Source organism: Staurois parvus, unplaced genomic scaffold (genome assembly GCF_062004578.1).
Source record: "Staurois parvus isolate SC_StPar_1 unplaced genomic scaffold, SC_StPar_1.0 ptg001837l, whole genome shotgun sequence".
Lineage (NCBI taxonomy): Eukaryota > Metazoa > Chordata > Amphibia > Anura > Ranidae > Staurois > Staurois parvus.
In genome coordinates this window covers 43,206-70,514 of record NW_028319633.1, presented here as the reverse complement: position 1 = coordinate 70,514, position 27,309 = coordinate 43,206, and the positions used below count along the sequence as shown (strand labels likewise).

At 48.5% G+C, this 27,309-nt stretch overlaps 1 protein-coding gene across 1 annotated transcript in view; it reads right to left on the bottom strand.

Annotated features, from left to right (window-relative positions):
- The window catches only part of LOC149434100 (uncharacterized), a 70,381-nt gene that overhangs the window by 29,472 nt on the left and 13,600 nt on the right, over positions 1-27,309 (bottom strand). The window contains exons 2-5 of the mRNA XM_089664104.1: positions 25,215-25,411; positions 23,633-23,727; positions 9,036-11,186; positions 6,379-6,446 (exon numbers count right to left, since the gene is read on the bottom strand). Coding sequence (XP_089520230.1) covers positions 6,379-6,446; positions 9,036-11,186; positions 23,633-23,727; positions 25,215-25,398 — 2,498 coding nt within the window. The 5' untranslated portion in view covers positions 25,399-25,411. The remainder of the gene's footprint in view (positions 1-6,378; positions 6,447-9,035; positions 11,187-23,632; positions 23,728-25,214; positions 25,412-27,309) is intronic.

The window sequence follows — 27,309 nt, the reverse complement described above, 5'->3', positions numbered from 1 at the left end:
CTCATCAACGCACATCAGTTGAAGGAGAAAAAGTACCTGTTTGCAAAATTTTATAATAGAAACAAAGAAAAACTTTTTTTTCAAATTTGTTGCTCTTTTTTTGTTTATAGCGCAAAAAATAAAACCCCCAACGGGGAGTAAATACCACCAAAAGAAAGCTCTATTTGTGAGAAAAAAATGATATAAATTTCAAATGGGTGCAGTGTAGCATGACCGTGCAATTGTCATTCACAGTGTGACAGCGCTGAAAGCTGAAAATTGGCCTGGACAGGAAGGGGGTAGAAGTGCCCTGTGGACAGGAAGGGGGTAGATGTGTCCTGTAGGCAGGAAGGGGGTAGAAGTGTCCTGTAGGCAGGAAGGGGGTAGAAGTGTCCTGTAGGCAGGAAGGAGGTAGAAGTGCCCTGTAGGCAGGAAGGGGGTAGAAGTGCCCGGTAGGCAGGAAGGGGGTAGAAGTGCCCGGTGGGCAGGAAGAGGATAGAAGTGTCCGGTGGGCAGGAAGGGGGTAGAAGTGCCCGGTGGGCAGGAAGGGGGTAGAAGTGCCCGGTAGGCAGGAAGGGGGTAGAAGTGTCCTGTAGGCAGGAAGGGGATAGAAGTGCCCTGTAGGCAGGAAGGGGGTAGAAGTGTCCTGTAGGCAGGAAGGGAGTAGAAGTGCCCTGTAGGCAGGAAGGGGGTAGAAGTGTCCTGTAGGCAGGAAGGGGATAGAAGTGCCCTGTAGGCAGGAAGGGGGTAGAAGTGCCCTGTAGGCAGGAAGGGGGTAGAAGTGCCCTGTAGGCAGGAAGGGAGTAGAAGTGCCCTGTAGGCAGGAAGGGGGTAGAAGTGCCCGGTAGGCAGGAAGGGGGTAGAAGTGCCCTGTGGGCAGGAAGGGGGTAGAAGTGCCCGGTAGGCAGGAAGGGGGTAGAAGTGCCCGGTAGGCAGGAAGGGGGTAGAAGTGCCCTGTAGGCAGGAAGGGGGTAGAAGTGTCCGGTGGGCAGGAAGGGGGTAGAAGCACCCTGTAGGCAGGAAGGGGGTGACAGTGCCCGGTAGGCAGGAAGGGGGTAGAAGCGTCCGGTAGGCAGGAAGGGGGTAGAAGCGCCCGGTAGGCAGGAAGGGGGTAGAAGCGCCCGGTAGGCAGGAATGGGGTAGAAGTGCCCTGTAGGCAGGAAGGGGGTAGAAGTACCCGGTGGGCAGGAAGGGGGTGGAAGTGTCCTGTAGGCAGGAAGAGGGTAGAAGTGCCCGGTAGGCAGGAAGGGGGTAGAAGTGCCCGGTAGGCAGGAAGGGGGTAGACGCGCCCTGTAGGTAGGAAGGGGGTAGAAGTGTCTGGTAGGCAGGAAGGAGGTAGAAGTGCCCTGTAGGCAGGAAGGGGGTAGAAGTGTCCGGTAGGCAGGAAGGGGGTAGAAGTGTCCTGTAGGCAGGAAGGGGGTAGAAGTGTCCTGTAGGCAGGAAGGGGGTAGAAGTGTCCGGTAGGCAGGAAGGGGGTAGAAGTGCCCGATGGGCAGGAAGGGGGTAGAAGTGCCCAGTAGGCAGGAAGGGGGTAGAAGTGCCCAGTAGGCGAGGGGTTAAAGTGGACTTCCTTTATTGCAGCCAAATTCGGAAAACATTGGCTTAGAATTGTTACATCTTATAAAAGGACTAATGCAGGTCATACATGGTTCCAATTCCGAACGATTTTTCATTCGAAAATTGAAAACGTTGTTCGCTCGGTAATCCGATGGTCGCCATCAATGATTTCGAAAATCGGCTGACCGAGTCATAAAGTTCCCCCCATATACCAGGCAAAGCTTCTGTTCCTTCCAGGTCACGGCTCATGGTGCATATTCTGTTCTGAAAAACGATCGTACGATTTGACCATCATCGAGTCGCAAATTGGACGTTTTTCATGAATTTTCCAACATGCCCGATCACCGAAAAGGGGAGGAACCACAAAAAAAAAAAAATCGGCCGGTGCCATCGACCCCACTAACAGAGTGAAAATCGGTCGATTATTCTTAGGTCTGATTTTAGGACGAAAAATTGGTCGAATTTCGACCCATGTATGGCCGGCTTTAAAGATCGCTGCTCACCTTTATTACTGAAAACTGAACTCCAGGCAGAGGGTGAATCACTGTACATAAGGGCGCAGGGGCGGACTGACAACTCATGGGGCCCCGGGCAATAGGGGATCATGGGGCCCCTGTGTCCTAGCCCACACTCAAACCACACCCAAAGAAGAGCCTGAACCACACCCAGAAGTGCCCTGTAGGCAGGAAGGGGGTAGAAGTGTCCGGTAGGCAGGAAGGGGGTAGAAGTGCCCGGTAGGCAGGAAGGGGGTAGAAGCGCCCGGTAGGCAGGAAGGGGGTAGAAGTGTCCGGTGGGTAGGAAGGGGGTAGAAGCGCCCTGTAGGCAGGAAGGGGGTAGAAGCGCCCGGTGGGCGGGAAGGGGGTAGAAGTGTCCGGTGGGCAGGAAGGGGGTAGAAGTGTCCGGTGGGCAGGAAGGGGGTAGAAGCACCCTGTAGGCAGGAAGGGGGTGACAGTGCCCGGTAGGCAGGAAGGGGGTAGAAGCGTCTGGTAGGCAGGAAGGGGGTAGAAGCGCCCGGTAGGCAGGAAGGGGGTAGAAGCGCCCAGTAGGCAGGAATGGGGTAGAAGTGCCCTGTAGGCAGGAAGGGGGTAGAAGTGCCCGGTGGGCAGGAAGGGGGTAGAGGTGCCCTGTAGGCAGGAAGGGGGTAGAAGTGCCCTGTAGGCAGGAAGGGGGTAGAAGTACTCGGTGGGCAGGAAGGGGGTGGAAGTGTCCTGTAGGCAGGAAGAGGGTAGAAGTGCCCGGTAGGCAGGAAGGGGGTAGAAGTGTCCGGTAGGCAGGAAGGGGGTAGAAGTGTCCTGTAGGCAGGAAGGGGGTAGAAGTGTCCTGTAGGCAGGAAGGGGGTAGAAGTGTCCGGTAGGCAGGAAGGGGGTAGAAGTGCCCGATGGGCAGGAAGGGGGTAGAAGTGCCCAGTAGGCAGGAAGGGGGTAGAAGTGCCCAGTAGGCGAGGGGTTAAAGTGGACTTCCTTTATTGCAGCCAAATTCGGAAAACATTGGCTTAGAATTGTTACATCTTATAAAAGGACTAATGCAGGTCATACATGGTTCCAATTCCGAACGATTTTTCATCCGAAAATTGAAAACGTTGTTCGCTCGGTAATCCGATGGTCGCCATCAATGATTTCGAAAATCGGCTGACCGAGTCATAAAGTTCCCCCCATATACCAGGCAAAGCTTCTGTTCCTTCCAGGTCACGGCTCATGGTGCATATTCTGTTCTGAAAAACGATCGTACGATTTGACCATCATCGAGTCGCAAATTGGACGTTTTTCATGAATTTTCCAACATGCCCGATCACCGAAAAGGGGAGGAACCACAAAAAAAAAAAAATCGGCCGGTGCCATCGACCCCACTAACAGAGTGAAAATCGGTCGATTATTCTTAGGTCTGATTTTAGGACGAAAAATTGGTCGAATTTCGACCCATGTATGGCCGGCTTTAAAGATCGCTGCTCACCTTTATTACTGAAAACTGAACTCCAGGCAGAGGGTGAATCACTGTACATAAGGGCGCAGGGGCGGACTGACAACTCATGGGGCCCCGGGCAATAGGGGATCATGGGGCCCCTGTGTCCTAGCCCACACTCAAACCACACCCAAAGAAGAGCCTGAACCACACCCAGAAGTGCCCTGTAGGCAGGAAGGGGGTAGAAGTGTCCGGTAGGCAGGAAGGGGGTAGAAGTGCCCGGTAGGCAGGAAGGGGGTAGAAGCGCCCGGTAGGCAGGAAGGGGGTAGAAGTGTCCGGTGGGTAGGAAGGGGGTAGAAGCGCCCTGTAGGCAGGAAGGGGGTAGAAGCGCCCGGTGGGCGGGAAGGGGGTAGAAGTGTCCGGTGGGCAGGAAGGGGGTAGAAGTGTCCGGTGGGCAGGAAGGGGGTAGAAGCACCCTGTAGGCAGGAAGGGGGTGACAGTGCCCGGTAGGCAGGAAGGGGGTAGAAGCGTCTGGTAGGCAGGAAGGGGGTAGAAGCGCCCAGTAGGCAGGAATGGGGTAGAAGTGCCCTGTAGGCAGGAAGGGGGTAGAAGTGCCCGGTGGGCAGGAAGGGGGTAGAGGTGCCCTGTAGGCAGGAAGGGGGTAGAAGTGCCCTGTAGGCAGGAAGGGGGTAGAAGTACTCGGTGGGCAGGAAGGGGGTGGAAGTGTCCTGTAGGCAGGAAGAGGGTAGAAGTGCCCGGTAGGCAGGAAGGGGGTAAAAGTGCCTGGTAGGCAGGAAGGGGGTAGAAGTGTTTGGTAGGCAGGAAGGAGGTAGAATTATAAAAGGTACCAAGGGCATCTCATGGGGCCCCCTACTGACCCCGGGCCCTCGGGCAGTGCCTGAGTTCCCAAATGGTCAGTCTGCCCCTGGTGACACTGCCAAAGGATCTGTTCGTCTGTCCATCTAGTCAGTTCAGTTCAGTAACACTTCCAGGTCTTGTCCCTCCCCCACGCTGTCATTGGACAGTAAAAGGAGAAGTGGTGGACTGAGCAGCTCATCACTCTGCTCTCTCCTTCTATCAGCCTGTTTGTTGTTAGCACATAGTACATCACTGAGCAGCACTCTATCACAGCCTCTTGTGCTGCTTCTCCCTACCCCAGTCTGAGCTCTGCTGTACAGGGACTACAAGAGGCTGATACCCGGGCACATTCAGATCCTTAATTTGTGTCTTTTATAGCTTGAATGCTACAACAAAAAAAAAATAGGAACAATTGGAATGCATTTAATATCCGTATTGGTTGATTCTCCCTTTCAGGGGTAGCAGGGTGGTCAGCAAGGACTGTTGAGATAAGATCAATTGGTAGGCCTACATTAAAGGAACAGTAAAGCACAATCACCGTACATCACGACTTAGCAGGAACCAGTCAGTTTATTAAATATAACTGCCCCCATTGTACATCGAGATCTACATACTATACATAAAAAAAATGATATTTGTTATGTTACTGTACAATTTTAAATTATTTACATCGGGCTGAACACTGTCATATATATTAAAAATGTTCCACAATTCTTTATAAACAACCCCCCCCCGCCATTAATGATCAAATATGTATAAAAGCAGCAGTGCCCTCCCCAGTATCACCCAACATATATTGATATATTGCCACCCAACTTTGTATATTTAAACCCAAGAACAACAATAATCTGACACAATATACAGGATCTCACCATAATGGTTCCTTTTCTTGTTAGCAAACACTCTGAAAATGCAATTTAAAAATGGTGCATTCAGACCTGCAAAATTTGTTCCAGAAGGTCTACCAGCCACAGTGTAGGATCGGAGAAGGTCTACCAGGGACAGTGCATGATCGGAGAAGATCTACCAGCCACAGTGTAGGATCAGAGGTCTAAGAGGCACAGTGTAGGATCGGAGAAGCTCTACCAGGCACAGTGTAGGATCAGAGGTCTGCCAGGCACAGTGTAGGATCGGAGAAGGTCTACCAGGCACAGTGTAGGATCGGAGAAGGTCTACCAGCCACAGTGTAGGATCGGAGAAGGTCTACCAGGGACAGTGCATGATCGGAAAAAGTCTACCAGGGACAGTGCTTGATCGGAGAAGATCTACCAGCCACAGTGTAGGATCAGAGGTCTAAGAGGCACAGTGTAGGATCAGGGAAGGTCTACCAGGCACAGTGTAGGATCGGAGAAGGTCTACCAGGCACAGTGTAGGATCAGAGGTCTAAGAGGCACAGTGTAGGATCGGGGAAGGTCTACCAGGCACAGTGTAGGATCGGAGAAGGTCTACCAGGCACAGTGTAGGATCAGAGGACTACCAGGCACAGTGTAGGATTGGAGAAGGTCTGCCAGGCACAGTGTAGGATCAGAGGTCTACCAGGCACGGTGTATGATCGGAGAAGGTCTACCAGCTACAGTGCTGGATCGGAGAAGGTCTACCAGCCACAGTGTAGGATCAGAGGTCTAAGAGGCACAGTGTAGGATCGGGGAAGGTCTACCAGGCACAGTGTAGGATCGGAGAAGGTCTACCAGGCACAGTGTAGGATCAGAGGACTACCAGGCACAGTGTAGGATCGGAGAAGGTCTGCCAGGAACAGTGTAGGATCGGAGGTCTACCAGGCACAGTGTAGGATCAGAGGTCTACCAGGCACAGTGTAGGATCAGAGAAGGTCTACCAGGCACAGTGTAGGATCGAAAAAGGTCTACCAGGCACCGTGTAGGATCGGAGAAGGTCTACCAGCCACAGTGTAGGATCGGAGAAGGTCTACCAGGCAAAGTGTAGGATCGGAGAAGGTCTACCAGGGACAGTGTAGGATCAGAGAAGGTCTACCAGGGACAGTGTAGGATCGAGGAAAGTCTACCAGGCAGAGTGTAGGATCGGGGAAGATCTACCAAGCACAGTGTAGGACCGGGGAAGCTCTAGGACCTCTTGGCTTCATCTTTGCTGGCTGCACTGAACCAAAAATGTGGCTTCTCCCAGTCCCAGTGCAGGATCTGGAAATGGAGAACATAAAATATGGACAAAGCAAAAGAAAACACAGGTTTGCAGGTCTGCGCATGCACACAATTTTCAACTTGCAGATTCATAATCTTTGCATTAAAAAAAAGACTATATTTTCTATTTACCTCCCCAACACTGAGGGGTCTTTAAAAAAAAAAAAAAAAAAAAAAACAATCACTGTAGGAACGTCCCAACATTCACACAGCCGTCACAAATAATTCCACAATGTATCTAGTATGTGTAAAATATAATTTTCTGGTTATTTCCTATGATCATCAGCTTCATCTAGAGGCCATAATGATGATTTGTTTTTCAAGTTGCATTATTTCAGGAAAATAACACATCATGGTCCCTAGATGGAGCTCATATTCAAAGGAAATAAATAGAAAATCCCATTTCATACATGTATTATGGGGGCTATGTGCAACGGTTGTGCAAAAGGTGAGACATTTGCACAATGACTTAAAAAAAAAAAAGAACGCTCCCCCTTAAAAACACCAACACAAAAACAAAAAATGCAACATGAACACTTGGCTTACCCCAACTTACCGAATGAACCATCAGCTCAATAATGGGTTTGCTGAAAGAGAACCAAACAGTACTAAAACCCCGGCACTGCCCCAACCGAGGGTGCTGAACACCAAAGGCATGGCAAGAGGAACCCCGGCACTGCCCCAACCGAGGGTGCTGAACACCAAAGGCATGGCAAGAGGAACCCCGGCACTGCCCCAACCGAGGGTGCTGAACACCAAAGGCATGGCAAGAGGAACCCCGGCACTGCCCCAACCAAGGGTGCTGAACACCAAAGGCATGGCAAGAGGAACCCCGGCACAGCCCCAACCGAGGGTGCTGAACACCAAAAGCATGGTAAGAGGAACCCCGACACTGCCCCAACCAAGGGTGCTGAACACCAAAAGCATGGTAAGAGGAACCCCAGGACTGCCCTAACCGAGGGTGCTGAACACCAAAGGCATGGCAAGGGGAACCCCGGCACTGCCCCAACCGAGGGTGCTGAACACCAAAGGCATGGCAAGAGGAACCCCGGCACAGCCCCAACCGAGGGTGCTGAACACCAAAGGCATGGCAAGAGAAACCCCGACACTGCCCCAACCGAGGGTGCTGAACACCAAAAGCATGGCAAGAGGAACCCCGGCACTGCCCCAACCGAGGGTGCTGAACACCAAAGGCATGGCAAGAGGAACCCCGGCACAGCCCCAACCGAGGGTGCTGAACACCAAAGGCATGGCAAGAGGAACCCCGGCACAGCCCCAACCGAGGGTGCTGAACACCAAAGGCATGGCAAGAGGAACCCCGGCACAGCCCCAACCGAGGGTGCTGAACACCAAAGGCATGGCAAGAGGAACCCCGGCACAGCCCCAACCGAGGGTGCTGAACACCAAAGGCATGGCAAGAGGAACCCCGACACTGCCCCAACCGAGGGTGCTGAACACCAAAAGCATGGCAAGAGGAACCCCGGGACTGCCTTAACCGAGGGTGCTGAACACCAAAGGCATGGCAAGAGGAACCCCGGCACAGCCCCAACCGAGGGTGCTGAACACCAAAGGCATGGCAAGAGGAACCCCGACACTGCCCCAACCGAGGGTGCTGAACACCAAAAGCATGGCAAGAGGAACCCCGGGACTGCCTTAACCGAGGGTGCTGAACACCAAAGGCATGGCAAGAGGAATCCCATTATTGTCTATGGGGACCAATTCACATCTATGCAACACAGTTTTGTACAACTTGGAAGAAGGTGCAGATGCTTCTTTTGGTGAATTTTTGGCCCCATAGATGTAAGTTGGAGCACATGGAAAACATAAAACGCAGAGGCACAAGTGTGAACCCAGACTTACAAGAACAGGCTTCTGTGAAATGCCCATTTTTATGGTCAGTATAGATAAAAGAGCTTTACGGAGAAATCACATGGTCCCTACATTGCCAAAAATGGAGGAATTTGTATAAAAAAGTTCATTTCTATCATTCTATCAGTGTCAATGTTACTGCTCGTACAACACTGACCATATACAGGCAAAGCGGAATGATGACGTGGAAGAGTCTATAACCCAGGGCATCAATATGGCAGCCAAGCCACTAGAATGTTCAGAAGGTGGTCACCAATGGAAGTGATAGGCTTTGTCCCAGCATCCCTTTAAAGCCCGGCTTCCTTCCACAACTTATTTTTGGTTTTGGTTAGAGTTGGGAAGGGTTATGATCTCGGTCAAGATTTCACTGCCGTCCTTAACTCTGTTGGGGAGATTTGATCTTGTTTCCTGTCCTGGTAGCCAATCAGGAAGAGGAGATCTCCGGAACTGGGATACATACAGCCTGATAGGTGTTCTCATCCTTACCCACAAACTTTTGGATTATTGTTTGGGCCCTGTTGTTGGTTTTTTACACTTCCTGCCTCAGTGAGCACACAGGAAAGGATAGAACATCTCCGCATTGGCCACAAAAACAGCAATAACATGTCCTTTGTCCAAAACTAAATAAAACAACATTTTGGCTGGAGTTGTACTGTTAATAGTAAGCCAGTCTATAAAAAAACAAAAGAAAAACCCAACAAAAAAACACACTTATTTCCAGGGTGGATTAGGAGCCGTCTTGCTACGACTGTTTGTATCGGGCCCTCTACTTCCTCCCCTGGCACCAGACTCTTCACTGCGATGTCTTGATCTCCCCCTCTGGGTGTGGACTTCATGTGTCCTGTTATGGTCTTGGGATGTAGATTGGTGCACATTGTCCATTCCAACCACTGGGGGGCGAGAGGAAGCTGCAGAAATTCCTGCCTGTAAAAGATGCATAAATCTCCCGAAGTCACCCCCAGCTGATGTCCATTTCTCCATGAACTCAGAGATGTCTGTGGATGGACCAATCATTTGTAGCCTCTTGTTATTTGTAGAAGACCAGATGCCACATGAATAGAGATAGAACTGCAGTTTTTTGGTCCCATCAGCAGAAATATTGGACAGGTCGATGGTTTGAACCCGGAGAAGACGTTGGTATTTTATAAAGATGTCTGACATTTCACGAGCAGCTTTGTAAAAGTGCTGGGAAAGATGGCGGGATTTGGCGGTCAGGATGACCCTGTTAAAGCCCTCACCGACCTCTGTTTTCATTTCCACATCAGACTGACCCAGAATACCTTTGATCGTGTCTTTCAGAAATACTCTTACATAGGTGTGAACTGCTGGGTCCACAAGGAACTCTGTAGAGAGTGGGCTTTGGTCCAGATGACTTTGAGGATTACTTTTTGCCAACGAGTTAAAAGCAGGAGAACTAGAAGATGACCATTCGGCTGCCGTGAGGGATGAGTGATTAGATGAGTTTGCAGTCAAATTATCTGGGATTCGTGGATTTAAATTTAATTCATCTGGAGAGGAGTTGTGAGGTTTTCCACGCTCGAAATTGGCACCACCTCCAATGGTGCTCTTGGGAAGTTTTGTGTTTTGGTTTAATTCCTCTCTAGAGGTGTTCTTGGACTGTCCAGAGTTCAACTTGGTACTGTCTTCTTTGGTGCTCTTGAAATGTTTTGTATTTGAGTTTATTTCATCTGCAGATGTGTTCTTAGATTGTCCATAATTGATTCCCCTGATATCTCCAATGGTGCTCTTGGGAAGTTTTGGGTTCGAGTTTAATTCATCAGCAGATGTGTTTTTGGGTTGTCCAGAATTGAATTTGGTGTCACCTCCAATGGTGCTCTTGGAATGTTTTGGGTTTGAGTTTAGTTCATCTGTAGATGTGTTCTTGGGTTGTTCAGAGCTGAATTTGGTGCTATCCTCGATGGTCACCTTGGAATGTTTTGGGTTTAAGTTTACTCCATGTGTAGATGTGTTCTTGGGTTGCTCAGGGTTGAAATCGGATCTCTCTCTATCAGTTCTGTTGGGATGCTTTGGGTTGGAGATGAATTCATCTACAATCGTGCCTTTGGGTTTACTTTCACTGGAGCTGGAGTCAGATGCAAAAGTGTCCATGGGTTGTTTGGATCCAGGCAAGTCCTCTCCAAATTGTGTGCTGGCAAATGTAGTGTGTGTGGCTAAACCTAAGACATCAGCTGTTTTTCCATTACTAGCTAGTGGTGAGTTCCTGCCTGTTCTTCGGTCTTCATCAGCAAGTATTTTCTCGGGTGGTCCAGGATAAAAGTTTAGGTTAGCTGCTAATTTGCTCCTGGGGTGTTTTTTGATGGAGGTTGAGTCATCTGAAGATGTGTTCTTGGGTTTTCTTTGACTGGAGCCAACTGAGCCAGGAACTGGACTTCCTTTATGGGTTAAAGATGGTTTTATGTACGGCGGTCTGCTCTTGTCTGCAGTAGAACTGTAACTATTATTCTCTGCTGATAGAGGCTCAGATGTTTTTATTGTCCTCCTAGGTGAGAGGTGTCGGTCAGAGGCTTTATGAAAGGATGTGGCAGGCAAACTGTCTATTGGACTCTGTTTACTAGTTGACTTTTGCATATGACCTTCTTCTCCACAGACATGATACTTATCTGGACTGTACTCACTGGGGTAAAACTGGTCCTTACGGGACTTTCGGTTCTCAGCATGATGGGAAGAATTGCTCATTGTCTTGTAAAGTTCATTGCGGCATTGACTCAGATCCTGGAATTCCCCTTCAATGGTAATAGAAGAGCTGTCCTCACTGCAAATTCTAAGGTTGTGTTTCTTGAGAAGCCTCTTGACGTCTGACTTGTCACAAAAGTATTCCAGGCTCAGGATGGTCTTGATGGGCATGGAGAACTGCAGGAAAGAACATTGCACTTAGAACGCAACAGCTTAAAACATCGTTAAACCACATACAGGGCACCCAGAAAGTATTCCCAGCGCCTACCTTTTGCCACATTTTGTTCTGTTACGGCCTTATTCCAAAATGGATTAAATTCATTTTTTTCCTCAACATTCAACAAACAATACCCCATCATGACAACGTGAAAGAAGTTCGTTTTGAAATCTTTGCAATTTATTAAATAAAAAACAAACAATGTACATAAGTATTCCCAGCCTTTGCCATGACACTGAAAATTGAGCTCTGGTGCATCCTTTTGGCACTGATCATCCTTGAGATGTTTCCACAACTTGATTGGAGTCCACCTGTGGGACATTCAGCTGATTGGAGTCCACCTGTGGGACATTCAGTGGATTGGAGTCCACCTGTGGGACATTCAGCGGATTGGAGTCCACCTGTGGGACATTCAGCGGATTGGAGTCCACCTGTGGGACATTCAGCGGATTGGAGTCCACCTGTGGGACATTCAGTGGATTGGAGTCCACCTGTGGGACATTCAGCTGATTGGAGTCCACCTGTGGGACATTCAGTGGATTGGAGTCCACCTGTGGGACATTCAGTGGATTGGAGTCCACCTGTGGGACATTCAGCTGATTGGAGTCCACCTGTGGGACATTCAGCTGATTGGAGTCCACCTGTGGGACATTCAGTTGATAGGAGTCCACCTGTGGGACATTCAGCTGATTGGCCATGATTAGGGAAGGCATAAACCTGTCTATAGAAGGTCCCACAGGTAACAGTGCATGTCAGAGCACCAACCAAGCCATGAAGACCAAGGAATTGTCTCTTGACCTCCGAGACAGGTTTGTATCAAGGCACAGATCTGGAGAAGGGTACAGAGAAAATTCTGCAGCATTGAAGAGCCCATTGAGCACAGTGGCCTCCATCATCTGTAAATGGAAGAAGTTTGGAACCACCAGAGTGGGCCGCCCGGCCAAAATGAGCGATCGAGGGAGAAGGGCCTTAGCCAGGGAAGTGACCAAGCAACCGTTGGTCACTCTGAAAGAGCTCCAGCGTTTCTCTGTGGACAGAGGAGAACCTTCCAGAACAACCATCTCTGCAGCACTCCACCAATCAAGCCTGTATGGTAGAGTTGCCAGACGGAAGCCATTCCTCAGTAAAAGGCAAATGGCAGCCCACCTAGAGTTTGCCAAAAGGCACCTGAGGGATTCTCAGACCATGAGAAACCAAACTCTCTGGTCTGATGAAACCAAGATTGAAGTCTTTGGCCTGAATGCCAAGCATCATGTCTGGAGGAAACCAATCACCGCTCACCACCTGGCCAATACCATCCCTACAGTGAAGCATGGTGGTGGCGGCATCATGCTGTGGGGATGTTTTTCATCGGCAGGAACTGGGAGACTAGTCAGGATCGAAGGAAAGATGAATTTAGCAATGTACAGAGACATCCTTGATGAAAACCTGTTCCAGATCGCTCTGGCCTTTAGAATGGGGCGACGGTTCATCTTTCAACAGGACAACGACCCTGTGCACACGGCCCACATAACAAAGGAGTGGCTACGGGCCAACTCTGTGAACGTCCTGGAGTGGCCCAGCCAGAGCCCAGACTTAAACCCGATTGAACATCTCTGGAGAGATCTGAAAATGGCGGTGCACCGAAGCTCCCCATCCAACCTGATGGAGCTGGAGAGGTCCTGCAAAGAAGAATGGGAGAAATCGCCTAAAAATCGGTGTGCCAAACCTGTAGCCTCATACTCAAAACGACTTGAGGCTGGAATTGGTGCTAAAGGGGCTTCAACCAAGTATGGAGCAAAGGCTGGGAATACTTATGTGTTTTTTTATTTTATTTTTATTTTTAATAAATTGCAAAGATTTCAAAACAAACTTCTTTCACGTTGTCATTATGGGGCATTGTTTGTAGAATGTTGAGGAAAAAAATTAATTTAATCCATTTTGGAATAAGGCCGTAACACAAGAAAATGTGGCAAAAGTGAAGCGCTTGGAATACTTTTTGGATGCACTGAACACAGAACGAGCAGAAATATCTGCAAAATAGTGCAATGACCCCCCCCCTCCCCCCATCTTACTCCTCTACATGGCTGTATACTAATGTCAATTTTTATATCCTGTAATCTTTCTGTGCCACGGCCCCGCCTCTTGCTTGCTCTCCGAATTGCCATTGAACATTTCCACAGTGGCGACACCCACCCTGGGCGATCCTTGACCTTAGCCAACTTATTTCTGTTTTTTTTAGGGCTGTATGTAGATATCCAACTGCCTAGGCACCCCCCGAAGGGTTATGCCCCTGTGTAAAAGCTCCTCCCCTTGTGTAAAAGCTCCTCCCCTTGTGTCACATGGCTGTTTAAACTAAAGAGAAAGTAGAGGTGGTTTCATGTTTTCTGTACTAAAAAGAGTCTTGTGACTCCCCTCCCCTGAAACCTCTTGTACACCCCAGGGGCGGACTGACCATTCGGAAACTCGGGCACTGCCCGAGGGCCCGGGGTCAGTAGGGGGCCCCATGAGATACCGCTGGTACCTTTCATAGGCTTTTTTGGGTGTGGTTTGAGTGTGGGCGAGGACACAGGGGCCCCATGATCCCATATTGCCTGGGGGCTCCATGAGTTGTCAGTCCGCCCCTGGTACACCCCCTACTGTTCTCTTACTGAATTAAAACAGAGGTGGTCAGATAACATGCAACAACAAATAATTATAACAATTTGTGAGGCTACCCCCGCCCCCACCTTTGTCTGCCACCCTAGGTACCGGCCCACAAGGGCCATTATGGGAAATACAACCCTCCCCTCCCTGTCCAGACTAGCCACTCCCACTACAAGCCTGATTTTGCGTTCAGCTTGTGTTTCACCATATTTTATATAATAATAATGACTGAATTATCACAATTTGTACTTTCTGAGGCTTGGTATTACCCCTGTCCCCACCATCGTCTGCCACCCTAGGTACTGGCCCACGAGGGCCATTATGGGAAATACAGCCCTCCCGTTCTTATCCTTTACCTTGCAGACCAGCCACTCCCACTACAAGCCTGATTTTGGTTTCAGCTTGTGTTTTCACCATATTTTATGTAATAATAATGACTGAATTAAAACAATGAAGAACCACAAAAAACTAGTGGGGCTTTACTGGTACAGAAATTGGAAAACTCTCATATTACTGTATAAAACATCTTCCATCTTCCAAAATGTACCATAAAAACAGTATTTGGCTAGACAGCCCAATAAATAACAGCATTTTATGTAATGTGACATCAAAGTCCTCCAATAGGTCGACGCGTTTCGCTTATTAGCTTCCTCAGAACCCCGAAAAAGTTGGAGGAAAATAAATCCAATGCCCTAGCTGGAAGATACATATATACAACATTAATCGCACAAATGTGATTATTACAGAATTTTTACAATGAAAAACCTTCTCCACAGACTCACGTGTCAACATGAGTGGTAATAAAGGGCACAGCGGTCAAAGTGGTCATGGATGAACATCCGCGCACACGGCCACCTCCCCTCGTACCCCACAAAATTAGGCCCTGTAAACAGACCAAACGGTGATGTTCCATCCCAAGACAGAAAAAGGGGGGGAGAGAAAGGGAACCAAGAAAAATTCTGTCTTAGGATGGAACATCACCGTTTGGTCCGTTTATAGGGCCTAATTTTGTGGGGTACGAGGGGAGGTGGCCGTGTGCGCGGATGTTCATCCATGACCACTTTGACCCTTTATTACCGCTCATGTTGACACGCGAGTCTGTGGAGAAGGTTTTTCGTCTCCAACTTTTTCGGGGTCCTGAGGAAGCTAATAAGATAAACGCGTCGACCTATTGGAGGACTTAGATGTCACATTACATAAAATGCTGTTTATTGGGCTGTCTAGCCAAATACTGTTTTTCCTGGTACATTTTTGGAAGATGGAAGATGTTTTATACAGTAATATGAGGGTTGTCCATTTTCTGTACCAGTAAAGCCCCACTAGTTTTTTGTGGTTCTTCATGGTCTTAATTCAGTCATTATTATTACATAAAATATGGTGCAAACACAAGCTGAATGCAAAACCAGGCTTGTAGTGGGAGTGGCTGGTCTGCGAGGTAAAGGACAGGAAGGGGAGGGCTGTATTTCCCATAATGGCCCTGGTGGGCCAGTACCTAGGATGGCAGACGAAGGTGGGGGCGGGGGTAATACCAAGCCTCAGAAAGTACAAATTGTGATAATTCAGTCATTATTATTATTATTATTATTACATAAATATGGTGAAAACACAAGCTGAACGCAAAACCAGGCTTGTAGTGGGAGTGGCTGGTCTGCAAGGTAAAGGACAGGAAGGGGAGGGCTGTATTTCCCATAATGGCCCTGGTGGGCCGGTACCTAGGATGGCAGACGAAGGTGGGGATGAGGGCAATACCAAGCCTCAGAAAGAAATTGTGATAATTATTTGTTGTTGCATGTTATCTGACCAAGAGGCAAAGACGAAAAACCTTCTCCACAGACTCATGGTGTCAACATGAGCGGTAATAAAGGGCCCATCGGTCAAAGTGGTCATGGATGAACATCCGCGCACACGGCCACCTCCCCTCGTACTCCATAAAATTACGCCCTATAAACAGACCAAACAGTGATGTTCCATCCCAAGACAGAATGTTTTTTGTTTTCTTTCTCTCCCCCTCCTCCCCTTTTTCTGTCTTAGGATGGAACATCACCGTTTGGTCCGTTTATAGGGCATAATTTTGTGGAGTACGAGGGGAGGTGGCCGTGTGCGCGGATGTTCATCCATGACCACTTTGACCGCTGTGCCCTTTATTACCGCTCCTGTTGACAAGCAAGTCAGTGGAGAAGGTTTTTCATTGTAAAAATTCTGTAATAATCACATTTGTGCGATTAATGTCGTATATATGTATCTTCTAGCTAGGGCATCGGATTTATTTGCCTCCAACTTTTTCGGAGTTCTGAGGAAGCTAATAAGTGAAACACGTCGACCTATTGGAGGACTTAGATGTCAAAATACATAAAATGCTATTATTTATTGGGCTGTCTAGCCAAATACTGTTTTTATGGTACATTTTTGGAAGATGGAAGATGTTTTATACAGTAATATGAGGGTTGTCCATTTTCTGTACCAGTAAAGCCCCACTAGTTTTTTGTGGTTCTTCATGGTCTTAATTCAGTCATTATTATTACATAAAATATGGTGAAAACACAAGCTGAACGCAAAATCAGGCTTGTAGTGGGAGTGGCTGGTCTGCAAGGTAAAGGACTGGAAGGGGAGGGCTGTATTTCCCATAATGGCCCTGGTGGGCCAGTACCTAGGATGGCAGACGAAGGTGGAGGCGGGGGTAATACCAAGCCTCAGAAAGTACAAATTGTGATAATTCAGTCATTATTATTATTACATAAATATGGTGAAAACACAAGCTGAACGCAAAACCAGGCTTGTAGTGGGAGTGGCTGGTCTGCAAGGTAAAGGACAGGAAGGATAGGGCTGTATTTCCCATAATGGCCCTGGTGGGCCGGTACCTAGGGTGGCAGACGAAGGTGGGGACGAGGGTAATACCAAGCCTCAGAAAGTACAAATTGTGATAATTATTTGTTGTTGCATGTTATCTGACCAAGAGGCAAAGAGGAAAAACCTTCTCCACAGACTCACGTGTCAACAGGAGCGGTAATAAAGGGCCCATCGGTCAAAGTGGTCATGGATGAACATCCGCGCACACGGCCACCTCCCCTCGTACCCCACAAAATTACACCCTGTAAACAGACCAAACGGTGATGTTCCATCCTAAGACAGAATTTTTCTTGTTTCCCCTCCTCCCCCTTTTTCTGTCTTAGGATGGAACATCACCGTTTGGTCCGTTTATAGGGCATAATTTTGTGGGGTACGAGGGGAGGTGGCCGTGTGCGCGGATGTTCATCCATGACCTCTTTGACCGATGGGCCCTTTATTACCGCTCATGTTGACAAGCAAGTCAGTGGAGAAGGTTTTTCATTGTAAAAATTCTGTAATAATCACATTTGTGCGATTAATGTTGTATATATGTATCTTCTAGCTAGGGCATCGGATTTATTTGCCTCCAACTTTTTCGGAGTTCTGAGGAAGCTAATAAGCGAAACACGTCGACCTATTGGAGGACTTAGATGTCAAAATACATAAAATGCTGTTATTTATTGGGCTGTCTAGCCAAATACTGTTTTTATGGTACATTTTTGGAAGATGGAAGATGTTTTATACAGTAATATGAGGGTTGTCCATTTTCTGTACCAGTAAAGCCCCACTAGTTTTTTGTGGTTCTTCATGGTCTTAATTCAGTCATTATTATTACATAAAATATGGTGAAAACACAAGCTGAACGCAAAACCAGGCTTGTAGTGGGAGTGGCTGGTCTGCAAGGTAAAGGACTGGAAGGGGAGGGCTGTATTTCCCATAATGGCCCTGGTGGGCCGGTACCTAGGATGGCAGACGAAGGTGGGGACGAGGGAATTACCAAGCTTCAGAAAGTACAAATTGTGATAATTCAGTCATTATTATTATTACATAAATATGGTGAAAACACAAGCTGAACGCAAAACCAGGCTTGTAGTGGGAGTGGCTGGTCTGCAAGGTAAAGGACAGGAAGGATAGGGCTGTATTTCCCATAATGGCCCTGGTGGGCCAGTACCTAGGATGGCAGACGAAGGTGGGGACAAGGGTAATACCAAGCCTCAGAAAGTACAAATTGTGATAATTATTTGTTGTTGCATGTTATCTGACCAAGAGGCAAAGACGAAAAACCTTCTCCACAGACTCACGTGTCAACAGGAGCGGTAATAAAGGGCCCATCGGTCAAAGTGGTCATGGATGAACATCCGCGCACACGGCCACCTCCCCTCGTACCCCACAAAATTAGGCCCCGTAAACAGACCAAACGGTGATGTTCCATCCTAAGACAGAATATTTCTTGTTTCCCTTTCTCCCCCCCCCCCGCCCCCTTTTTTCTGTCTTAGGATGGAACATAAATAACTTTTTTGGTACCTTCAGAAACAACCAGAAATGAATGGCTAGTAAGGGTACGAGGGGAGGTGGCCGTGTGCGCGGATGTTCATCCATGACCACTTTGACCGATGGGCCCTTTATTACCGCTCATGCTGAGTCTGTGGAGAAGGTTTTCCGTTGTAAAAATTCTGTAATAATCGCAATTGTAAAATGTGGAATAGACTCCCTCCAGAGTTGGTTGTGGCCAGCTCAGTGGATTGCTGTAGGAAAGTCCTGGATTCTTTCTTGGATACACAGAATATAACATTTATAGGGAAAGTTGATCCCGGGAATATCCGATCCGGGGGATCAGGAAGGAATTTTTTTCCCAGCAGGAGCAAATTGGATCGTACTTTGCTAGTTTTTTTGCCTTCCTCTGGATCAGCTGTGGGTGTAGGATTATAACTTTTTTTTTTTTCTATGGTTGAACCAGATGGACTTTTGTCTTTTTTCAGCCAGACTAACTATGTAGCTATATGTGCATTTCTGTATCTTCCAGCTAGGGCATTGGATTTCTTTGCCTCCAACTTTTTCGGGGTCCTGAGGAAGCTAATAAGTGAAACGCGTCGGCCTATTGGAGGACTTGGATGTCACAATACATAAAATGCTGTAATTTATTGGGCTGATTAGTTTTTTTTGGTAAATTTTTGGAAGATATGTTTCAATAAAGGTGGTTTATACAGTAATAAGAGGTTGTCCGTTTTCCCAGTAAAGTCACACTAGTTTTTTGTGGTTCTTCATATGATATCAGGGATGAGGTACTGTGATGGGAGAGACTTTTGAGGGTGGGGGGACCCCTGTATCATCTCCCCATATTCCTCCTATGTGTAAGCCACCCTGTGCCTGCTGTTAGGGGCACAGGGTGGTCTGTCCTAGTATTGTGTTGACATGTATAGGTGGGGTGTGGGGGGTTGTTCATTGTTTACTGCCAGGTGGTTGTTCCATTGTTCTATTGTGTCTTGCTTGCCAGCAAACTATTATGGGATGTATGTGTTCCTGTATTGTCTACTGCCAAGTGGTGTATCCCATTGTTCTATTGTCTGTCTTGGTTTAGTGGGGGGTGTTTCCGGCAGCCCTTCCCCCTGATGGGACGGCCTGCTGATGTGTTTCCTGTTACTAAATGTATTTCCCCGCCCTGTATATATATCTTGTGTCTGTGGTAAAATAAAGCAGTCCATTTCCTGTCTTTTATACATGTCTAGTGTGTCTTGTCTTGTATGGTAAGCGGTGGTGTCCGTGGATCTGTGTCTGGACAGGGAAGCGGGAGTCTAACGGAAATACCCTAGCGCAGTCGGGGCCCGGTTTCGTAACAGGTACGTTTGCAGTCTGGTCTATGTAATGAATGAAAACAAGTATTGCGTGTTTTATAAAAGGGAATACAGAAGTGAATTAAAGCGTATCTAAACCCAAGAACAGAAATGTAACATATTTGAGCCAACTAGTCCTTAGATGTGGTAGCCGCATTTCTTTTTTTCTTTAGGCTCCCCCCCCCCCCGGTGATCCTGTTAGTAACACACATCCTGTGTCACAGTGACAACTTGTTCTGTATGAAGGAGCAGTGTTGTCACCCTCAGACAGGACTACAGAACACCCCAATTCCCTGAGCAGGAATGTTTCCTATATCAGTCCACACCTCTATTGTACAGATGGCCAGATCAGGAAGACAGATGATAAAAGGGATTCCCTGTCTGCACCTTGGTGCATCAGATGGTGGACCCTCCTATTTATATCACCTGAGCAGACATGGACTGTCTAATTAGACTGTAGCTAGGTCGTTTAGTTATGGGAATCATTGGATTTTCTGGGACAGTCCTAAACCATTGAACCTCAGTCCCGAAGATGCGGTGTCCCGGGCTCTGTCCCAGAATCACAGTATCACCCGTTTGAGATACTGTGCAAGTGCAGCAATGCTGTCAGGGACCATCGCGACGCATGCGTCTGCACAGGCGTAGGTGTCTGCCGAGACGTGTAGGTGGCAGGGCACTAGGACCCAGGCGCACCCGTCGTCTTGGCAGTACTGGGCAGGCACTAGGACCTGGGCTGCGCCTGTCAGGTGCAGGGTGGGCTATTTAAACCAGCTCTGCACAAACACTTGTTGCCGAATGGTCTTTGTATCCTGTTACCTGTGTTGTGAGTATCTTGATCTGGATTGTTTGACCTTGCTGCCTTCTCCTGTCCTGACCCTTGGCCTGCCTGACTCTGCTCCTGGATGTTCCCCTTTAAATCTGATCTTTTGGTATTGACCCTGCGTGTGACCCGACTATCCTTTGCCTACCGTTTTGTACCTCACCGACCCGCTAGTTACCGACCCGGCCTGTATGACTCTGATTTAGCTCATCCATCCATCCCACAGGGATCACTAGGCTCCCTCACATCAGACTCTTAGCCCCCTGGAGCTCCTGTCAGACTCCTCTACCCCTGTTGGAGATACCTAGCAGTTGTGACCTGGTACCGGAGCGCTCCAAGTCCATCCCCACCATCAGGGGCCCTGGTGAACAAGTGCTCCGGTGCTTAGACTCCGCACTCTGGGGAGGCTCTGCCAGGGGATTGATAGAGGTGCTGTCAGGCGGTCCATTACAAATGCACTAAGGTGTTCATTACAGCGATTGGGGGCCATGTTGGGCAGGTCCCTCATAATTAGAGGCTGAGTTTTGCTAGGCCACCGTGGTAGGTGGGAGGGTCTGGACAGGCCATGCAGTAACTGGGTGGGTGAGGTTGTAGGCAGATGCAGACTGCGTTCTTCACTGTAGGTGGCCCTCAAACTAGTGGTACCAAAACCTGAAGAAGTCAAGGGAAACCTGTTTTGTCTATGGTTTCCTGGGTCATGGAGCAGCGTTCCTTTTGGCTACGCTGCATCCATGTGACTCTTGGTGGCCATCTTGGGTCAGCAGGATCCTTATAAGATCTGCGCCCCCAGGTTTTGGCACGCTTTTTTGCAAAGTGGGTAGAGTGGGGAGAGAGACCCCGTCTGACAGGGAAAGTGACTATCGGCAGGGAAAGGTTCCTGATGAGTAGGGACAGGCTAGGGATTCTCTATCCTCAAGGAAGCCTGACTTTTGGGACCGGACCTGCTAGGCCGCACTTCACTTTCTGAAACAGACGCCGTCGGTGCATCTCTCTTCACTGCATCTCTGCATTTGAACTGAACTGTGTTTCCCCTAAGTGGCGCTCCTTCAATGCAAGTTCCAAGCTTTATTGCAACCGAAATTTGTCTTTACTGTTGCCACACTATGCTTTACCTACCCACAAGGTTACCTGTGTTGGGACTGAAATGTTGGTAAGCATATATTAGTTAAGTGTTAGGATTAGGTGATCTAAGGGTTAGGTTTCATGGAAACTAAGGGAAAGTATATTTTTTTTATATCCAAATGTAAACTAAGGTCAAAGGTTTGTGCACACCTGACCATCACACCTACTATATGATCAAAATTATGCAGACCCACCCCTCTTCCAAATGATGGAGTTTACGTGTTTCCAGTGAAGGGTGCTGTTAATCCTACATTGTAGATAATTGGGTTCTTTCAACCTTGTGGTAGCAGTTTGGGGAAGACCCTTGTCTTTTCCACCAGGACAGTGCCCCTATGTCCGAAGTCAGCTCCATAAAGACATGCTTTGACCTGTTTGGTGTGGAGGAACTTGGGTGTCCTGCACAGAACCCTGACCTCAACCCTACTAAACACCTTTGGAATGAATCTGAGGACTAATGGTAATCCAGGTCTTCTCATCAAACATCAGTACCTGACCTCGAAAATGTTCGTTTGGCTCAATGGACACAAAATCCCATAGACACACTCCAAAATTTTGTGGGATGCCTCAACATAAGAGTGGTGCCAGCTCCATAAAGACATGGTTTGCCCAGTTTGGGGTGGAGGAACTCGAGTGTCCTGCTCAGAACCCTGACTTCAACCCTACTTAACACCTTTTGGAATGAATCGGAGCAATAATGGTGAGTCAGGTCTTCTCATCCAAAATCAGTACCTGACCTCGAAAATGTTCTTTTGGCTCAATGGACACAAAATCCTATAGACACACTCCAAAATTTTGTGGGATGTCTTCCCATAAGAGTGGTGCCAGCCCCATAAAGACATGGTTTGCCTGGTTTGGGGTGGAGGAACTCAAGTGTCCTGCTCAGATCTCAACCCTACTGAACACCTTTGGGATTAATTAGAATGCTGATTGTGAATCAGGTCTTTTCAGCCAACATCAGTACCTGACCTCACAAATGGGCACAAATTCCCACAGACACCTTTCAAAAATCTCGTGGAAAACCTTCCCAAAAGAGTGGAGAATGTTATCGCCACAAAGGGGGCAACTCCATAATATTGGTCCTGGTTTTTGATTTTCTTTGGCTTTTATCCAACAGTGCAACCTATGGTAACAGTTTGGGGAAGATCCTTTTCTGCACCACCATGACTGTGCCCGTGTACAAAGCCAGCTCCCTAAAGACATGGTTTGACCAGTTTGTGCAGGACACTCCAGTTTCTTTACACCAGTTTTCTTTACACCAAACTGGTCAAACCATGTCTTTATGGAGCTGCCTCATAATCAGGTTCCATTTCATCCCAAAGGTGTTCAGTAGGGTTGAGGTCAGGGCTCTGTGCAGGACACTCCAGTTTCTTTACACCAGAGCCCTGACCTCAACCCTACTGAACACCTTTGGGATGAAATGGAACCCTGATTACGAGGCAGCTCCATAAAGACATGGTTTGACCAGTTTAGTGTGGAGGAACTCAAATGTCCTACACAAAGCCATGACCTCAACCCTACTGAACACCGTTGGGATGAACTGGAATGCCGATTGCAAGCCAGGTCTTTTTTTTTGGCACCTAGTATGAGGCCCAATATATGAGCCAGGTCTTTTCATCCAACATCAGTACCTGACCTCCTAAATAGACACAAATTCCCACAGACACCCTAGAAAATCTTGAGGAAAGCCTTAGAGCAGAAGAATGGAGGATGTTATAGCCACAACTCCATATTAATGGTCGTGGTTTTGGAATGGGAGGTCCAACCAACTCATATAAGTGTGAAGTCAAGTATTCAAAATCCCTGGGCCATCCAGTGTCACAGGGTTTCAAAACCTGCCCGTCTATAGCTGGCTCTTTTATGTGCACTCTACCACTGTCAAGGAGGATGTCTCAGGGGCAGCAGCTTGTTTCTGCTTCTTTGCCAGCTCCCAGGACATGAGGAGCACGAACAATTAGAGGCAAATTGGAGGTGACCTTGTTCCATGTAAACAATGGGAGGCAAGCACTATCCCATATTCCTAATCAGCAATGTGGTGGCCAAGTGACAGGGTACCTGCTGATCATGGCTATAGTGGTGGTGCATGCCATGGACTTTAGCTCTGCCCCACATCCCCAAACTAATCTGAATCCTGTATCTTGTTACCCAATGATGTTCTGGTGACCTATGACAATCCAGTACCTACCTGAGTCCTCTGGCGCTGAGGGCGTCTGACTTCAATCGGATACATGTTCCCTTCTATCTCCAGTTGGTGCTTTTTGGCCAGGACCTGGTCTGCCACTGCGGAGACAATACCATAGCATCAAGTCATTATGATAGAGATGTGACACTCTGGGGTCTATGTGTAAAAAAAAAAAAAAAAAAAAAGTTGTACGAATGCCACAAGCATGAATTTTGGCGGTATTTTACCAAACACATTGATTTGCTATGATCTTCCAGTGGCCATAATGCGGAACCGAACTGCAATAATATCAAAACTCCACCAGTAAGATGGAAACATGGATTTTATTGATGGATTCACCACAGATCTGTGCCGGTATTCAGCAGAGGTTATTTTATACATAGCTTGGCCAATCCATTGGTCCAATGCCAAGTTTGGCAAGGGTGGGGCTGTTTAGGTGTATTGCTATTTATATGGATCATCAGTAGATGTAACTAATGGTGCCCAGTTCCTCCTGATTTGAATGGGTCTACCTTGTCTGGCCAGGTGGCCGGGGAGGCAGAGAGTCTGTGGAGATCTTAGTAGCACATGGGGGTGGGATCCCAAGTGTGAAAAGTGCACGTGGTCACTGTTCTTGCCAGTGCACAATTGCACGGCCACTGATTTATTTTTAATTTTTCCTCGCCTTTCACTTTTGTGTGTTTTTTTTCTCACTATGATGGAGGGTGTGGGTCCTCGGGCCTGCCCTGAAGTCTAGGGGGAGGATGCATGGCCATTAGGTTCCTTCCTCCCCTGTTCTCTTCGGGAGAGCTCCCTGACCTAGTACTTGGTGGTTGGCTTTGGCTAGTCACAAGGAAAGGGGTCTGCCAGGCCTTTTGGCTAGGTGGACCATGTTGGAAACCCTTTGTTCCTGCCAGAGGGTGTCTCTTTGGGAGAGCTCCCTGACCTAGTACTTGGTGGTTGGCTTCGGCTAGCCATAAGGAAAGGGGTCCTCCAGGCTTTTTGGCTAGGTGGACCATGTTGGAAACCCTTTTTCCCTGCCAGGGGGTGTCTCTCTTCAGGAGATCCCCGACCAAGTACTTGGTGGTTGGCTTCGGCTAGCCACATGGAAAGAGGTCCGCCAGGCCTTTTGGCTAGGTGGACCATGTTGGAAACCCTTTGTCCCTGCCAGGGGGTGTCTCTCTTCAAGAGATCCCCCTGACCAAGAACTTGGTGGGTGGCTTCGGCTAGCCACACGGAAAGAGGTCCACCAGGCCTTTTGGCTAGGTGGACCATGTTGGAAACCCTTTACTCCTGCCAGAGGGTGTCTCTTTGGGAGAGCTCCCTGACCTAGTACTTGGTGGTCAGCTTCAGCTAGCTATAAGGAAAGGGGTCTGTCAGGCCTATTGGCTAGGAGGACCATGTTGGAAACCCTTTGTTCCTGCCAGGGGGTGTCTCTCTTCGGGAATGCTCATGCATCAACACAACCCGGGGCACACAGTGGGCATACAGAGTGATTAGTGACTCCCCTCCCCCTCAACTGCTAGACAGAAAGTGAAGAAAGCCCACCAGTCTACTTGGGGCAGAAGGGAGGAGGAGGAGGGGGGGGGTGTTAAGACTCACTTACCTCCTACCAGGTCAAAGGTCAGAGTGGCCACACCCTTTTCCCCCGTGGGGTACAGTATACGGACTTCGCCGTTTCCTCCATTCTTGCGCCGCAGGAAGTGCAGGAAAAGCTTGTCTAGTACCAGGTCATCTTCATACCGACCCGCGGGAATTCCCGACACTTGTAGATCGCAGCTCTGCGTCATGGTGATCCGTTTCCTGCGGAGAGGAGGTTCTCATGAGACTTACAGGTCACACGTAAAGGAGCAGTCCCCCCCCCCCCCACCCTTTTTTATTTTTTCGCGTAGGAAGGTAAGAGCGCCACAAATCTAACGGAAGACTTTAGTGCCCATAGTGCAGGCAGAAGAGAGACAATCATGGCCTCCAGTAGGTTCAGAATACTTGGCCAGTCCCATCCCTCCCCCGCCCATCCCCCGAGCAAACCCCAATCGACAGACAGCTGCCACTAAAATTTGGACATCAAGTTCTGTCCTCCTACGTCCGCGTCAACCGCTCTCCCTGTCCTTAGTCTCTTCCACGTGAATCTGTGCCTGGGCGGAGGCAGACAAGAGTCCTGTGAAAGGGGAGGGGCTTACACTGGGCCTGGTCCTCGGGGGCCGGCTTGTCATACCAGGAGGAGGTTGATACTGAATCTCCTGGGGACTTTTGGAGGCTGGTATATTGGAAAAATAAAAAATTTTAATTTCTGTGGTCTGAGATTATATATATATATATATATATATTTTTTTTTTTTACTTTAAAATGGACTTATCGACTGGAATATTATATATATATTACACCACAGTCCCCATCAGAGTCCCCTTCAGAGTCCCCATCAGAGTCCCCTTTACCACTGTAAAACAGCCAATTTTTTTTTTAATTCAATCAGTTGGTTGCAAAAAAACAAAACAAAAATCCGGTTCCTCCACCCACACATTTGATGCAGATGGGGGAATCCTCCCCACTGAGCTACTGTGTTCTGACAATAATGAGGTTTCCCCACCATTAGGCCGTAGTTTGGAGACCCCATCTGGTCCTTCGGGTACTGTTCCTCCCACTGACACCAATGATGGGGCACTATTCCTCCCACTGACACCAATGATGGGGCACTATTCCTCCCACTGACACCAATGACGGGGCACTATTCTTCCCACTGACACCAATGGTGGGGCACTATTCCTCCCACTGACACCAATGATGGGGCACTATTCCTCCCACTGACACCAATGATGGGGCACTATTCCTCCCACTGACACCAATGACGGGGCACTATTCTTCCCACTGACACCAATGGTGGGGCACTATTCCTCCCACTGACACCAATGATGGGGCACTATTCCTCCCACTGACACCAATGGTGGGGCACTATTCCTTCCACTGATACCAACGATGGGACACTATTCCTGTCACTGACACCAACGATGGGGCACTATTCCTCCCACTGACACCAATGATGGGGCACTATTCCTCCCACTGACACCAATGATGGGGCACTATTCCTCCCACTGACACCAATGATGGGGCACTATTCCTCCCACTGACACCAATGATGGGGCACTATTCTTCCCACTGACACCAATGGTGGGGCACTATTCTTCCCACTGACACCAATGGTGGGGCACTATTCCTTCCACTGATACCAACGATGGGACACTATTCCTCCCACTGACACCAACGATGGGGCACTATTCCTCCCACTGACACCAACGATGGGGCACTATTCCTCCCACTGACAACAACGATGGGGCACTATTCCTCCCACTGACACCAACGATGGGGCACTATTCCTCCCACTGACACCAACGATGGGGCACTATTCCTCCCACTGACACCAATGATGGGGCACTATTCCTCCCACTGACACCAACGATGGGGCACTATTCCTCCCACTGACACCAACGATGGGGCACAATTCCTCCCACTGACACCAATGATGGGGCACTATTCCTCCCACTGACACCAATGATGGGGCACTATTCCTCCCACTGACACCAATGATGGGGCACTATTCCTCCCACTGACACCAATGATGGGGCACTATTCCTCCCACTGACACCAATGATGGGGCACTATTCCTCCCACTGATACTAATGATGGGGCACTATTCCTCCCACTGA